The sequence below is a fragment of the Phoca vitulina genome, unplaced genomic scaffold (assembly GCF_004348235.1).
Source record: "Phoca vitulina isolate PV1807 unplaced genomic scaffold, GSC_HSeal_1.0 scaffold20, whole genome shotgun sequence".
In the NCBI taxonomy this organism is placed as follows: domain Eukaryota; kingdom Metazoa; phylum Chordata; class Mammalia; order Carnivora; family Phocidae; genus Phoca; species Phoca vitulina.
In genome coordinates, this window is record NW_022589723.1 from 18,865,877 (window position 1) to 18,883,471 (window position 17,595).

Here is a 17,595-nt window from a genome sequence, read left to right on the forward strand (position 1 = left end):
GCTTCGGGGAATATTCTCAGAACATAGGAAGCACCTCCTGACCTAGTTATGATGTAAATGCTTTTTGTGACTATCCCCTCTCTTCAAAGACCTCTGGAACAGCCAGGCCCTTAGGCATAATTGAATCCCGGGGAAGAATTTTACCGGAATGCAGGTTTGTTTGTTTGTTTGTTTGTTTGTTTGTTTGCTTTGTGGTGCTGGTGGTGATGAAGAGGGAGCTTTCCCCTTAGTGGGGAAGGGGGAATTTTACAATGAAACTGGCCCTTGATGCTTACTTACCCCAGACTGATGAGGACATCCATGCTTGGGGGAACAGGTAATAATTTTTTTAGTTCTGCTTCAGTATCTAGGAGAGTGAGAATGTGTAGCAGCAATCTACTTGAAAGAACGTTCCTTGAATTTCCCAATTCAAAAGACTGCATAGAGCTAAGACAGAAATAAGAGCACTGAGGGACGACGGACGTTTTATATGTCAACCCAAATCACAAAGGCAGGACTTTTCTAAGGATCTAAGAATTATATCTACCTTTTGGGGACAGGGGTTGGAGTGGAAAGAAGGGATTCTGGAGCAGATATCCCAGAACTATCCCAAGACAGAAACCTTCACACAAGGTTATGTAGCTCTCCTTAACAGGTGCAAGAGCAGGGAAGGCATTTGGTCCTTGAGGTAACGTTTGGTTGGGAAGTTACGACAGCGACGTCCACGTTTATAGCAATCCAGGTGACCCTGAGCGCAGGAGCACCCGTAGGACTGCGGCACAGAAAATACGCTAGCCTGCCAGTCGCCCCTCCCCTCTTGCATTCTCGGGGGATTGGAGTAGCATTGGAGTCGCTGACGCCATCCCTTCCCGCCTCTGACTCTCAGGGAGCATGCGCTTCCTTCCTCACTTCCTCTCAAGGAGGGAGAGAGAGTAAGGCTACGCCCTAGCCGACCCGAGGCCGGCTTCGCGTCACAGGAACTTCAGCACCCACTGGGCGGACAGCGCTCTCCTCCACCTGAAGACCTGACGTCCGAGCGCCCGGAGCCTTTCTAATCCCTTTACCGGGTAGCCGCGCGGAGTTCCACCGGCCGCTGGATCCCTGCCACTCTCCCTCCCCTCACCCGCCCTCCTGGCTCTTCCTGTTTTTACTCCTCCTTTTCATTCATAACAAAAGCCACAGCTCTGGGAGCCCGGCGCCGGGCTGTTTCTGAAGCCAAGCGTGGAAGAATGGGGTTCCTTTGGACCGGCACTTGGATTCTGGTGTTGGTGCTCCAAAGCAGCCCAATCCAAGCTTTCCCCAAGCCGGGAGGCAGTCAAGGTACGTGGGCACTTTTCTTCCCACCTCCCTTTTATTTCACCACGAAGAGGTAAAGCTTGGCAGAATCCCGTGAACTGTAAATCACCTGTGCCTCTTTTCTGATCAGGTCGTATCCGTGCTTATTGACAGAGAAATCAGTTCGAATTTAGAGACAGGAAGACGGATTTTTCCCCCCACACTTTTTGAATGATAGAGTAATAACATGGGTTGTTTTGAAATATCTTATTTTGAAACTGGCGAGGGGGGTGGTTTTCCGCCTTAAAAAGTGGCATATTTTTTTTCTAGTTGTCTTACAACCTTTCTCAGATATTTTATTCTTAATATGTGCAGCAGATGATAAAAGAGCTTTTAATGTGCCAGGAATCCATAATCCAAATTATGCTCTATCTAGCTGGAAACAGCTGGTAAGAGAAGTGTTAGAACTAAATGTTAGATTTCTGGGCAGAAAAATAAAAGCGTGATTCTATTAACTCAGGAAGTACACAAGGATAATAAGAAAAGCGACGTTGATAATCATTGTTATTGTATAATCTTGATTATCTTTGTTAATACATATTTTTGTTTCACAGTTACCCCCAAAAATTTCTCCTAATATTTGTTTTTCTTTTTTGGAGATTTTATGTAGTAAGAGACATATTGTGTCTTTCCACTGCATAATTAAATTTATATTTGTGTTTGGTTATTCTAGACAAACCCCTACATAATAGAGAATTAAGTGCAGAAAGACCTTTGAATGAACAGGTAGGTCAAAAGTAAAATTATAAATGTTATGTCATTTTACTTTAGTTATTATATTTAATGTAATTATGCTGTGACATTTTAGCCATTTTGAATTCACAAACTTCAGGAACTTAATAATAAATTGACAGAAATTAGGTGGAAAATACAGTTTGGGAAATTGTATGTGTTAACAGTTATATACATAGAATTCTGTATAATACATAGAAATGACTATATAATAACCCAGTAAGCCCAACATCACATCCACTCTATTTTAAGACTGCTTAATTTATCAGATTTATCTTTCCCCAATATTACAGGAGAAGGGAATTAATATTTGTAGACCATCTGCCCTTTATTTTATCTCATTTAATCTTTATGGCAATGCTTTGAAATAGAATTATCTATATTTTTACAAATAAGAAAACTAAATCCCACAGAGATTAAATCATTTAGCTGTCATATTTGGTAAGTGGTGGAGCAATGATTTAAAACCAGGTCTACCTCCGATTTACTTCCCAGATTGCTGAAGCAGAAGCAGACAAGATTAAAAAAACATACCCTCCAGGTAAAAAGAAATTATGTTGATATAATTTTTTTAAAAAAGGTTATGAAAATCTTAACTGAAATAGATGTGTTGGGCTTGGGGGCTTTTCTTCCAGAAAACAAGCCAGGTGAAAGCAATTATTCCTTTGTTGATAACTTGAACCTGCTAAAGGCAATAACAGAAAAGGAAAAAATTGAGAAAGAAAGACAATCCATTAGAAGCTCCCCACATGATAATAAATTGAATGTGGAAGATGTTGATTCAACCAAGAATCGAAGACTGATTGATGATTATGATTCTACTAAGAGTGGACTGAATCATAAATTTCAAGGTAAATGAGGAAAAAGAACTTTTGATTCCTATTTTCTCTAACTTGGAGTCTCCCCAGTGGGTTAAGAGAAAGTCCTATGTTTTAAAAATAGCCTTTGTATATTCTTAGTCCTTTATTAGTCAGGACCAAAATTAAAACAAAGCCCAAATATTTCTGTGAGGGCTCAGCTTCACAGAAGCCCAGATTTTATTTTCTCATTTTAAGGTTCCTTTACTGATGCTTTGAAAACAATTTAAATCTGCCATCTATATTTTATGCGATTGAATTCATTTTAACATTCCAATTTTTTTAACTATTAGTACAAAGAAACTATCATAATTCTCAAGTAATGAAATCAATAAAATACTCCTCACAAAAGCTGAAATATCCATTACTTTCTTTTCAGTATTCTTTTCCTAGTCATATCCGTCTCCGTGGGTCATTCTAACCTTTCCATGACTCTTAATTACCATCTATACCCTGATGTCTTGTAACACTAGCCCACACTTCTCCTTCTCTGAAATATATATATATTACCTGTATATAAAATAGTTTTTTTCTCTATCCTCGATCACCAACATCCTTGTCCAAACTCTAATCATGTCTCACTTGAACTACAGCAAAATCTCCTAATGAATCTTCCAGCATCCACTCTGCCCTTTTCCAACTCAGAGCAGCCAGAGTGATCTTTTCAACACACAAGTATGAACTTGTCACTCTTGCATAAAACCCATTAGTAGATTCTTATTTCTCTTGGGATAAAAACCCAACTCTTTAATGTGGCTTCCATAGTCCTGGAAGGACAGATTCCTGTGTTCATCCAGCACACATGATCCGATAGAAACCTGTTCCTTTCATTCATGACACTTAATGTAATTTGTAATTTTACATTCCTAAGTGTGACTACTTATGATTTATGTCTTTCTCCTTAACTAACCTGAAAACTTCACTAGAACAGAAACATTGTACACCCAGTGTCTGAATGCTTATGAATTCACTGCATGAGTAGATGGATGAGGAATGAATGAGCAAATAATACACCAGGGAATAAATGAACTATTGTATCTGAGCATCGAGGAGGAGAGTGTGTTTTCTGTGCTGAGGACCACTGCTTAAGAGTGACTACAAATTTTCTTTAATGTTCTTATTCTGCTCCGTGGCCACAAGAGAATTAGGCTGGTTATCTCTGCCAGAAAACAACTACCAATTAAATATGACTTTCATTGGATATCACAGCCTGAGGAAAATTAATAAGTGTGTTGTATATGAATGGGGTAGGGGAGATGGTTTATATTTTGAAACATTTCATATTGTATACTACTCATAGAAATGTGTTTCTTTGAATTCTACTTTTTAACCTAAAATATTTGGACTAGAAATAGATAGGCACCGGGTATAGCTGCATACAAAACAATTTCAACTACTTTGACTGAACCGACCATTTGATTTAATAAAATTTTAAAAAATAGTCGAATGTTTGTTTGGCTACTTTTTTTTTTTTTTTTTGGTCAAACTGGTTGTATGTGCAGGTAGAGGCATAGATCTGTTTGTGATCTGACCACTAACCTGAGTAACTTATTTTTAAATTGTTCAATGTTTTATTACCATCCCAAATGGGTTCAGAACTATCAAGTCCTAGCCCTGATGGCTCTAGGCTTAGCCTAGGAGTCATTTCAAGTCCACTTGAGACTACAGAGAAGACTTTTGGAGAGAATGGTCTATGAGTGAATTACTGGTCTCCTCTCATACCTTGGAAATCCTGGAACCAGGTGGGTTTGGGACCACCAAGTTAACTGGAACCTCAGAGGCAGGCAGACTTACATCCTAGAAGGGAGAGTGAGGGAGCAAAACTTCTGCAGGGTACTTTTACACATTTAGGAAACCTCCAGATGGTCTTGTAGGGCCCATCAGGTCTCCTTTCCTGTGTTTTCTACAGTATATGTGATTCAGGATTTTTCCAAGTGTCTTTTATGAAATAGTGCTTTGGGGCTCCTGTGTGCATTCACCAAACAAATATTCATTGAACAATTACTATGTGTCAGACTATGAACTAGACAATAAGCTCTGTGTAGTTAGGTATCACACCTAAACTATTTATCAGTCTGTTTCCTGTTCTGGCCCATATTAAGACTTTAATAAAAAATGTGTTGGACGAATGAGTGTCAGTTGCCATAAATAGATGCCAAGGATTTAAAAAATAACTGAGAAGATTGTGTCTTGGAAGATGGTCCTTTTACATCCACTTACAATGTTGTAGTTGCTTTAAAAAAGTTATGGATGTTGAACTCATGTTTGGCTTCCCTCTGAGGGTATATATAGGAGGGTAAAATACGCTTTCGTGAGCAGTACAGAAGTCACTGAGTAATTCTGTCCCGTTTTAGAGAAGCCAGGGAAAATCAGTGGAAGGTAAAGAGCAATGCCCAAGTGGTCAACTATCAACCCCATCTAGCAAAGGTCTGCTAGGGGAGGCCTGAGCTCCTGGCTCAAGAGAATGCAGCAGTGCAGCAGAACAAAAAGGCTGTTTCTTCCAAATATTGCTTATGTTCTCCCTGTTATGAAGTAAATGAACTGAAAAACAGTCATCTCAGTTATTTTCCAGCACCAGCAGGCAACCAGTACTCTTTCTTTTCTTCAGATCCTGAGGGATTAAGCGGGAAGGGAAATAAATTTTTCCACCTCTGCATAGACCTTAGGTAGTTTTCTGCTCCACATATTCCCGAGAGTCTGTCTAGCAACCCACAAATGGAAGACTCAGACCTAAATAACAGTTGAGTCTCTGCTCCTGAAAAAAATGGATGAAGAACCCAATTTTCAGTCAGTCAGGAGAAGAACTGGTTTTATGGGGTTTTTTTCTCCTTAGGGTGTTTTCTGTTTATTAGTCACTCTGATACACAGGGCTCAAAGGGCTCATAGCTAATGCATTGGTCGACAGCTCAGCAATAATATATTATCAGGAAGCTTCTAGTCCTCCATGTATAATCACCCTATTCAGTTTCCTAAGCTTCTTTTCAAACAACAAGAAAATGTTCTGCCTAAGGCAGCATGTATCTTCAGCTGTATAGATTCTGGAAGAAAGGTTGTGAGAGAAATTTCTTGTTTGAATCCTCAAAGTCATGGAAGAAAAGGACAGAATAAAAATAGAAATACTAGGCTCTTCTTTCTTTGAGTAAATATGATCAGAATTATTTAGGCAGAATTTGATCAGAGACTCAATTTCCATTTTCTCTAGAAGATAATCGCAGTTGGTACAAACCCACTATAAATAATTTTTTAGTTTTCATATAATACTGTACATTAGCTTTCATATAGTAATTTACAACTTAAAACATGCATTTACATCTTATTCCATCTGAGCTTCATAATAATCCCATGAAACAGATAATCCTATTATCTCCCTTTACAGTGGGCTAAGGATTTATAGATAACAAGAGGCAACGTGGGCTAAAATTCTGATCTTTCCAATCTGCCTTGTAAATTTGCACATATTAATATATTGCTTGATGTGGTGTAGGTTAGAAAAGACCAACTGATTCCTGAGAGTTGTCTTGGACATGGTGCAATGCTTCTTTGTCAACGACCCTACTGTGCCTTTCCTTCCCGATGGGCTCTTGCTTTACTCTAAAGTAGTGCTGCCAAATGTATTCCCAGGAAAGCCAAGGATACATATTTGCAAGCATCTCTGCAGAGATTTACATAGATTTACATATTGCTTTGTACAAATCTGTTGTCTTGTTTTAAAAGTTTAAATTTCAGACATACAAAATAAGTTCCCTACTCTCTAGAGAAAGGGGCTTATCACATTAAGCTGTCTTCCGTAAAGGAGTTCTGACACACGTTCAGTTAGAAGTAAGTATTTATTCCAGATAAATCATAAAATCTTCAGTACACCTTCTCTGATTCTGGGTGTGAGGCAGGTTCCCCACTCTCAGCCCAGGAATTTGCCAGCAGAAGAAATACACATGCAGATATTATGAGTCTACTCCTTGTATGGAAATGGAATATCAAATTATGTTTTGGACAATATGGCATATTACATAAATATGGCCCACTGTTAAATTTTAAAATACAACCTTGTTTGTATTATTAGTGAGAATAAAAAATGGAGAGGCCTTTTGTGTTGTCTTCAGATCTTCCTTTCTCTTACAATCACATAAGAAGCTTTCAGAATTTCCATTACCATCTTAGCATCTCACCTTTAAAGTAAAATTTTATTTCAAACCAAGGGCTTATGTGGACCAAGCAACACCATAAATGCATTCCAAACATATCTGAGTGTAGATGAGCAAGGTACAGATTATAAATATAATATGACACATGACCTCTGATAACTATGATGTGGAATTGTGATTACTCTGTCTAGATGATCCAGATGGCCTTCATCAACTAGATGGAACTCCTTTAACTGCTGAAGACATCGTTCAAAAAATTGCTACCAGGATTTATGAGGAAAATGACAGAGGAGTATTTGATAAGATTGTTTCTAAACTGCTGAATCTTGGCCTCGTAAGTCCTGCATGAGAATAAACCCATTTCTTAGTACAGTTTGGAATTTGCTAAGAATCCAAGCCACAGGATCCAAGTTGTAGCCAAATGTTTATAATACCTCTAGTTTATACATCTTTATGTAATAAAAATACAGTAACATATGCATGTTATTGTATTTTTATTTATTTATAAACTCTAGTTTATGTTAGGCACTGTAGGTTTTGAGGACAAATAAGACAACATTCTTCTAGGAACTTACAGTCTACCAAAGGAACTACACAAATATACACATGCCCACAATGCAAGCTGCATCAGAACCCAAAGCAGTTCAGCGTGCCAGGGGGTGGGTTATGTACAGCTGGGCAATAAGGAAGAGCTTCAGAGAAGGTGTTTGAAGTCAGCTTAAAAGGATGGTTAGGATTTAATGAGCAGCAGTAAAAACACGTGCGGTGTGAGAAGAGAGTAACAGGAGCAAAGACATACAACGTTTGGGAAACTAAGCGATTTAATTGGATCATCCCTCAGCCTGGCTCCCACCCTTGTACAGCCCTGTCAGGCTTTAGTAGGGCGCTAAATTTGCCTGTTTCAGAGGTTTCCTGGCCATGACCTGCAGCGGAGGCTTGAGAAATAACCCTTTAGGGGCACCTGGGTGGCTCAGTTGGTTGAGTGTCTGCCTTGGGCTCAGGTCATGATCCCAGTTTCCCGGGATCGAGCCTCACGTCAGGTTCCCCGCTTGGCAGGGAGCCTGCTTCTCTCTCTCCCCCCTGCTCGTGCCCTCTCTCTCTTTCTCTCTCTCTCAAATAAATAAATAAATAAAATCTTTAAAAAAAAGAGAGAAATAACCCTCAAGATATTTCTCAAAATAAGTGTTCCATGGATTCCAAAAGACAGGCCTGATTACCGTACAGTCCAAAAGTACTTTTTCCCAGGAATTCTGGGGCAGACACTAGAATGGCCAGCAAATAATAGAGGCATAAAAAAGGGTTATCTAGAAAGAGGGACCAAAAGATTCTCTCATCTTCTTAAAAATGTATTCAACTACAGAGTTTAGTCTAAATTTTTTAATCACAAGTATGAGAATACCAGTTATATATGTTTTCATTCCTTATAACAGATCACAGAAAGCCAGGCGCACACACTAGAAGATGAAGTAGCAGAGGTTTTACAAAAATTGATCTCAAAGGAAGCCAACACTTATGAGGAGGAACCCAATAAACCGACAAGCATGACTGAGAGTCAGGCTGGAAAAATACCAGAGAAAGTGGTATGTATATGTGAATTCATATGCATGTTATGGGTGTGTGTATATGCATGTGCATGGGTATGTGTCTGTGTCTACTTGTATTTGTATATAATTAATGCAATCTGTATATAATTAATATCTTGGTGCCAAAGAAGATTTGGAGTATGTGACACGTTTAACCCACTTAGAATATATCCTCACAAAATACCAGTAAGTTAAAAGATATAAGCCAACTCTATGTTGAAAATGAAGATACAGGTTATATTATATTACACAGTAAAGGTTACATCTTAAACTTCACAGTAAATTAACCCATAATGTTAGGTGGAAATGTTATAACCATTCCACATACAACTGCTTGTATAATGTCAGTGGGCTGGAACCAAATATTTCACAGCTCTTTCAGTATATAACTTCTGTTCACAGAATGTCATCATCTGCCTCCAGAACCCAAAAAAAGAAACTCGGGTTGATTTGATCCTCTGCCACACCAGCCTGTGTTCCCCAGAGCCCGTCGCCTGATACTGCCTCTCTGTTATATCCTGAGCTCTTCCACCTGCTCTTTCCTCTTCTCATTGGTTCAGAGGCCTGGAACCATCCTTTACTAGTCATTCATCCTTCCTTCCCCTTCCTGGACTCTGTGCCTCTTCATCTTTTCTTTGGCATCCGCCAAGCTACTAAAATTTTTCTCCCCTCTGAATTCCCTTTAAAACTCTAGACGGAGCTGACCACAGAGGGATATAAGAAAATATCAATCTCTCCACCTCTCCTGTTTTCTCCACCAGAGCATCCAGACCCCATGGCTCCTCACCCCTCCAACATTGTATCCCAAATACAAGGAAAAAGAGTGTATAGGCCTATTGTTCTGTTTTTTTCCAAGATAGCATAACAGCTCCCCTTTGGTCTCCCTACTTCCCATCTCCACCAGCTTTCATTTTTTTAAACAGATTTTAAAGATCTACCCAAAACATTCTTGATTTATCAAAGAACTCATGACATTCACTCAAGCTAACCATCCGAACTGAAAGTGACATAGCTACTGTATTTTCCTGATCTTTCACTCCCATTTTGTACTCCTTATTCACCCATCTCGAAAACATCCATATGCTTGACCTGTTCACAAAAAGATAGAATCCCTGCTCTCATGAAGCTTAAGGTCTAATGGAAGAAGTAGATGGTTTTCAAATAGTCATCTATTTTAACTACAACTGCCTTAAGTACTCTGAGGAAAGAAACATGGTTCTATGAGACCTCGTTAAAAAGGAACCTATTCTGGAATTAGGCCCAGGGACGGCTTCCCTGAGGAAGTGAGTTGAGCCAAAACTGAAGGCTGAATAGGAGTTAACTTGTGAATATGAGAGGCAGTATGTAGAGAAGAATGTGTGGAATATCCCAGTAGCTCCAACAAGGGCAGGGTGGCTGGCTCACAGAGAGAGAAATGAGAGATGAGCCTGAGGATGTGGACCCAGGGCAGACCAGGTAAGGCCTTAGGTTCTGATCTTTATTGTAGGACCAATGGGAAAACACTGGACGATTTTAAGCAAAGGAGTTACATGATCATATTTTTAAAAAGATAACTCTGGCTACAACATGGAAAATGCAGTGTTGGGAATAGATTAGAAGTAGTTGATGTACCAGTTAGAAGGTTAGAGATGAAAGTATCTGGACTAGAGCCAGGTAATGGAGAAAGAGAGAAATGTACAAATTTGGGACAGATTTTGAAAGTAGGGCCAACAAGGAAGGCTACTGATGAAGGAAATGAAGAGGAAGAGACAAGAAAGGCTCTTAAATTTCTGTCTAGTCCACTGAATGGACAATGGATCTATCCATCCATAACTAAGATGTAGAACACTAGAAATGGATCAGGTCTGGGAGAAAGAGTCCTGTGTACTTTTCCAGATAGTCCTTAAAATTTCACTGAGAAGTCCCCAAGGTGTAACTGTTCTGCTAGGCTTTCCTGTATCCTGTTGTCAATTCTATGACTTCAAAGCTCCCCTCCTTGGTGAAAGGCATTTCTATGAGGAGACACTCATGAGAACTGACAGAGGGGAACTTGGCCAAGGAGGAACCTAGAAATTCCCTGACTATTCTCCAGGAACAAGAGCCAGGGTCCTTAGGTGAAGCATATGTCTCTTAGCCCCAATGACCCTTCCATGTGGCTACATGCCCACTTGCCTGGAAAAGGGTTTGATCCTGCAGGAGCTTGCAAAGGAGGAGGTATTCTTGCACTTCACATTCAAGGGCACCACAGAGGAAAGAATCAAGCTGCAGCATAATTAGTTCTAACAAACTGTTAATTTTTTCCCCCAATGGAGACTCCAATGGCAGCAATTCAAGATGGTTTTACTAATGGACAAAATGATGAAACAGTATCTAATACCTTAACCTTGACAAATGGCTTGGAAAGGAGAACTAAAATCTACAATGAAGACAACTTTGAGGAACTCCAATATTTCCCAAACTTCTACGCACTACTGAAAAGTATTGATTCAGGTAAACACTGTTTTCTGACCATGTGGAATAGAAACAGTAATTCCAGGAAATACACGGGTGGGGTTTTTCTTCCTGTTTTCAGTTTCTAAATGCAGTCTTCAATGACATATATTTTGGCCTCGGGGAAAAGAGTTCATGTCAATTTTTTCAAAAGAAGAATACTCGTCATGAAAATATTTAGGAAAGGATAATCAGGAAAGGTGGAGCTTCTGGGTAGTTTAATCTTCTTGTTAACAGAGCGTTCATTTATTTGTTCAACAAACAGTTACTGGACATGTGTGGTGTTTGGGACATTGAGGTGAGCCCTGTGCAGATGAAGAGAGAAATCAATGTCCCTGTCTGACTTGCTCAGCCTCAAATCTTATTGCAAATCCTTTTTTTTTTTTTAAAGGCTGTATTCATTTTCCTCTTGTAGTAGGAACAGTGTGTATAACATAACTTATCCTTTTAAAAATAATTCAGGTTTTTGCTTTTTAGACATTTTCAGCTTCGGTCTTGAAATGAGTTCAAATGAACTAAACATTGGACCACAGCAGGTCAGGAGCCCAAAACACACTTGGAAAATGATTTGTTTTTTAAAAACAAAGTCCTTGATGTGCCTTTTCTCTTACATGTACACCAAAATAGGTTAGCTGAAGATTTCAATTCATGTTTAGTTTTGATTAATATTCAAGGAAGATTATAATGGGCAAATTTTCTTTTGTTGTTATTGTCCAGACAGATGCTCTGCACTGCTTTATGGCTTTTCCTCTCCCTGGTCAAAGATTCAGCCCCGGATTGAACATTTGTAATAAATATTTCCCCAAGAAGTGACCTTAGAGTGAGCTTTCATTTCTAGGGAACATCCATTGTCCTTCAATTCCAGACATTGGCCAGATGGCACCAGCCCCTCCGCTGGTGTCTGCAGGGCTGGTACGTCTTGAGGGTCCATTCTCAGCCATCTTGCCCATTGAATGGCAAATGCCCAGCTCAGAACCTTTGTCATCTTGGTGAGTCACTTCTTGTCAGGGAAGAACATTAGCAGGATACCAAATACCTACACAGATGTGACCTTGAACAAATAATGTGATGGCTGAAGTTATTTACAGGCGCTTTTCCAGGATCTCTTCCCCATTTCCTCTCTCATCTTTCTTCTCTCCCAACTTTGGGACTTTCATGATATTTGAAAGATTCCACTGTATGGAACTTTTTTTATTTTATTTGTTTTTATCTTTCAGTTTCCTTGACCCTATTCTTAATTTCCTTTATTTTTATAGAATTTTAATTTAAATCCTTACACTAAGGTCTTTGACAATACCCATCTTTCTCACCCAAGGTCTGAACCAACTGAGAAATAATAAAACGGGTGGAAAACCAAAATATTTCTGATACTGATAAAGACTGCGTTGTAAGGGTTGTAGAATGCAGCTTAGTGTGAGATCCAACACTGGGCTTGCTCACTCCCTGTCCTCAGTCTAGTTCTTGGAACAGCCAATACCAAGGATCATTGGATTCTACAGAGCTGGCGCTTGTCTCAGGTCCCTGCCTTCCACTGTTCCAGGGGAGCAAAAAGAAGAAAGAGTCCAAATCCCTATCAGTCAAGAAAGAAGACTAATGGCCATTGCCTCCCAACCTCATCTGTAGGAAGGATGCAAAGATTGCGGGGGCGGGGAGGCTAGGAGTATTTGGAAGAAATCCTTAATGGTAGCTAAAAAGCTAAAAGAATAGGGAAAATGGGCTCTCCTCTAGCACCTTTCTTCAAAAATGGAAATAGATTTTTTTAAATTTTAGAATAGATATATATACTGAATGACTATAGAATCATTAGCCATCCTCTTCCATCAAGATGCAGAACAGTATGCCAATTATGAAGAGTTCCCAAGAAACTGTTGTGTTTTTTTTTAAGATTTTATTTATTTATTTGACAGAGAGAGAGCACAAGTAGGCAGAGCAGCAGGCAGAGGGAGAGGGAGAAGTAGGCTCTCCACTGAGCAGGGAGCCCAATGTGGGGCTAGATCCCAGGACCCTAAGATCATGACCTGAGCCGAAGGCAGACACTTAACCAGCTGAGCCACCCAAGCACCCCCCCAAGAAACTGTTAATAGTGGTTACCTATAGGGAGTAGGAGTTGGGGGGTAGGAAAAAAATGTTATTTTCACTATTATTTACTTATGTACTGTTGGAATATTTTTACTATATGTGTATATTCTTTCAAATAAAAAAAGTTTAGAAAGCAATATATACTACTATTAAAAATCAACCTTATGTTATAAAAAATAAAGATACATGTGTGTTTTTATTTTCAAATATTAAGTTTGATTAGTGAAAACAGGTCATTCTTACCCTCAAAAACATACAGCTTGAGTAAAGAAAAATTGTTGGGTCACAAATCGTCTTTCTTTTTGAGTTCATATTACCTCAGGTTGCAAACTGTCTCTTTATCATCTACTCTATTAATAAAATATTTTAGATTAATCTTTTTGGAGAAGTTATAATTGATTGCCCATTTCTGGAAAAGTTCAGTGTACCTGTACATTATCTTGTATTCTGAATCAAGTCTTAGGCTTTCTGTAAATTAAATATATGTGGTTTCAGCTATAAATGTGGGGAGAAATATTTCGATAAGATGCCTACTTCATAAATTGACACTGAAAGAGGAAGCTATACTCCACTAGTTTTTTTAAAAAATTATTTTGTCCTTTTATATAGAAAAAGAGGCAAAAGAGAAAGAAACACTGATTACTATCATGAAAACGTTGATTGACTTTGTGAAGATGATGGTAAAGTATGGCACAATATCTCCAGAAGAAGGCGTTTCCTACCTTGGTGAGAGTCCTATCTGTTTTGTTTTTACTGTAATAGTTTTCATTGTCCAAAGTGAATAAGGGATTTGGCAATAATTACCTCACAAATTTGATCATTTATGATGGATCTGAGTAACCGGAATTGACCAGCTTGATAATGCATAAAATAAAATTTACCAGAAGTTTTCAACTTTTTATAGATATAGCTTGAGTACAAACATTTCACATTTATTACATTTTGTCTTATTAACATTTTCTAAATATCTCCATGGAGACAAATTTATTAAAATTTGAGCCCCCCCCCCTTTTTTTTCCAATTGTGTTTGAGTGGTCAGGACTAAAAGAGTTGATTTTAACCAGTGAGGTGTGTGTGGTGGGAAGGAAAGAGCCCTGGACTGAGCAGCCCAAAGTGATGCCCCCTGGTCCAGGTCAGCCACAGACAACTCCGTCCCGTGGGGGAAGGCACTCACCTTGCTTGGCCTTCATCTCGGCATCTCTAAAATAAAGGACTTTGTGATCAATGATGGGGCTGGCAAACTACTGCCCATGGACCAAATCTGGCCCATTGCCTATTTTTGTATAGCACATAAGCTAAGAATTGCTTTTACATTCTTAAATGGTTGAAGGAAATCAAAAGGAGAATGGTGTTTTGTGGCAGAAGCAGAGTATGTAAAATTCACGTGGCAGTGTCCATACCTGAAGTTCTATTGGCACAGCCGCACGCACCTGCTTCCTGCTGTCTGTGGCTGATCTTGTGCTACATCGGCAGAGGTCAGTAGTTACAACACAGACCACAGATGGTCCACAGAGTATTTACTATCTGGCCCTTTACCGAAAAAGTTTGCAGACCTTTGATTCCTTGAACTTTGTAGATAAGCTTGAACATTGTCTCTGCATGTAGGTTGTTTAAAAAAAAAAAAAAAAAGCCTTTGGTTTTTCTGCTTGGTTTAGTTAATCAACAAATACCATTTATCCCTGATGTCCTTTGAGCAAGATGACCTCATGGCCCCTTACTCTGATCTCTAACAGAGGAGGAAGAATTAGACAGAAGAGAAAATCTCATAGGATAGAATAATCCAGAATTACTCTCTATGAACTCCATTTTTTTCCACATGAAAATAATTTTACTGTTTTTTTTTCTGATTACAAAAGAGCATATGTATTTTAAAAAATCAGTCAATGCAAAATGATGTTATAAAAGAAGTAAAAAGGGGCACCTGGGTGGCTCAGTTGGCTAAGCGTCTGCCTTCGGCTCAGGTCATGATCCCCAGGTCCTGGGATCGAGCCCCGCATCGGGCTCCCTGCTCAGCAGGGAGCCTGCTTCTCCCTCTGCCTACTGCTCTACCTGCTTGTGCTCACTCTCTCTCTGTCAAATAAATGAATAAAATCTTAAAAAAAAAGAAAAGAAAAAAAAGAATTAAAAAAAAAATCACTCATAATACTGGCACCCAGGCGACATTCTGGTTTATATCCTTCCAGATATATACACACATATATACCTTGGTTGTTTCTTTGTTTTACCTTGTTTAACAAAAAATGGGCTCACATTATACATAATGCTTTGTGGCCTACTTCACTCAACAGTAGATCAAAGGCATTGTTTCAGATCAATCACTGTTTCATACCAATACCCTGTGACTCAAATTCCACACTTAAGTCATTTATCCAATGGAACTAGATTAGAAATGCCACAAGGCTTAGGTGCAAGGTAGGTATTTCCATGACTGTTCATAGCTGTGCTATCCAGGATAGTAGTGGAAAGGGAATTCATTGCCTCATGTAACTGAGGAGTCCAGGAGCAGGGGTAGTCTGATGTTGGTTAGGTTTGTAAAGTCCACCAATAGTCCCAGCACTGACTTTCCATGTGTTGATTCATTCCAGATAAGCTGCTCCATTATGGGAAAAAGATGGCTGGCAATCTCCATCCTCACAGTACAGCAATCCTAGCAGGAAAAGATCCTCTTTCCCCAGTGGCCCTAGCATTGAATCTCATGGTCCTGGCTTGCATCACAGGCTCCTCTTTGAACCAATCACTCAGCTCAGGGCGGTGGAGACCCTGAGGAGCTAGGCCAGGATTATTAGGCCCCGCCTGAGCCAAATGTGCTGAGAATGGGAATGGTCTGGGTTTTCCAAAGGAAAATCAAGGTGTAGTTACCAGAAAGTGTTGAGGAAGCCGAAACCACAGGTGTCCATTAAAGGCTTCAACCCCAGACATGTTCTAGCAGTGGCCCCAGAGAAATGGAAGAGACTTCTGTAATTAACTGAGTAGGAGGCTGAGTTAAGGATCCCAAATAGTATAGAATAGTAGATTCCTAGAAATAAGATCCATGTCAAAGCATCTTAATCACAGTGTTAATATTGTGGAATTGCTTTGTGATATTTCTGTTGATGTTTAAACAGTTTTAGTAGAAGTTTGATATCATCTTTCAAGAAATAAAATTATATTTCGTATTTCTTCCCCTCCTCCCTCCAGAAAACTTGGATGAAACTATTGCTCTTCAGACCAAGAACAAGCTAGAAAAAAATGTTACTGACAATAAAAGCAAACTTTTCCCAGGTATGATTTATTTCACTATTTTTCTGCCTTTTAGCACAATCACCCTTTGCATGAGTTCAATAAACATTGATCAACAATTATAGATTTCAAAAGTTTTAAAATCTGAAATCCAACCATAGGATTAAGTAGCTATAACCTTGGCTATTTTGTGGCTAGTCTCAGCATAGAAATCTGATCCCAACGAGCACTGAAAAGAAATGCAGGTCTTCGCTGAAGATTTTTAGGAGATGGCTGGTGGGGAAGGGAGGAGACTATATCACAAAACTGAGTCATTCTTCCTGAAATTCTCCTTTAGGCATTTTTTTCTCTCCCAAGATCACCATTTCTCCAGAACACTATCCCTGGTCATCTGTCCACTCTCTGCTGCCCCCCCACTGGTTTTCCCCCTCCAAGTCTTCCTCTCTCCTCTGAGACAGTCTGTGCCCCTAGGTAGTGTGATTTACCCCCTCCTCTTGGTTTCTTCACTCCTGCATCTCCACCCATTGCACCACAGAACCAAGCAGTACAAAGGAGCCTGCTTTGAGGGGGGGAGGAAGGAACAAAAAGAGAAAAGATCACACGTTCATATGCCTAATTTGGTGTCCCTATCACAGAAGTTATGTACATACATTTGATGGAATATGATATAGCTCTTTAAAATGATGTTTCCAAGTAGTTTCTAACAACCTGGAAACATCTTTCTATAATGATGTTAATGACAAAAGCAAGGAACAAAATTGTACTGCAACTATGAAAAAAAATGACACATCAAAAAATATATACAGACCACGGCACTAGTAGTGGATGTTTTCATAATGAGGTAACAACTGACTTCTTTCTTCTTTCCTCTTTTTTCTATAGTAATAACCCTTTTATTGAAAAAACAAAGCTCATTGTTAGGCTGCTTGATGTTTCCTATTTTATTTACAACAGGGATGCATTATAACTGTTTTCAAGTGGTTAGCTACTTTAAAGTGTATGACATTTTTAATTCAATAGAAGATTGCTAGAAGGAAATATAGTTTTTTTCCACTCTTGTCCCCTCAGTCTTTTTTTTTGAAGTATAGTTGATATGGAAATTAGTTATTTTTAAGTGACGAGTGAACAAAGATGACCCCATCCTGACAGCAAAGGTCCAGTTCTCTTCTTTGCATTAGGGTGACCCGGGATAAGGGAATA

General features: G+C 39.2%; 1 protein-coding gene across 2 annotated transcripts in view; it reads left to right on the forward strand.

Moving 5' to 3' along the window:
* Positions 1–865: 865 nt before the first annotated feature.
* The window catches only part of SCG3 (secretogranin III), a 32,430-nt gene continuing 15,700 nt past the window's right edge, over positions 866–17,595 (forward strand). Inside the window, exons 1-9 of one of the 2 annotated variants that reach the window (XM_032417185.1) lie at positions 866–1,299; positions 1,988–2,040; positions 2,542–2,587; positions 2,652–2,897; positions 7,237–7,379; positions 8,476–8,625; positions 10,920–11,097; positions 13,786–13,902; positions 16,354–16,437. In XM_032417185.1, the coding sequence (XP_032273076.1) occupies positions 1,209–1,299; positions 1,988–2,040; positions 2,542–2,587; positions 2,652–2,897; positions 7,237–7,379; positions 8,476–8,625; positions 10,920–11,097; positions 13,786–13,902; positions 16,354–16,437 (1,108 nt within the window). In that variant the 5' untranslated portion in view covers positions 866–1,208. The remainder of the gene's footprint in view (positions 1,300–1,987; positions 2,041–2,541; positions 2,588–2,651; positions 2,898–7,236; positions 7,380–8,475; positions 8,626–10,919; positions 11,098–13,785; positions 13,903–16,353; positions 16,438–17,595) is intronic. The other variant, XM_032417186.1, reaches the window with a different exon arrangement.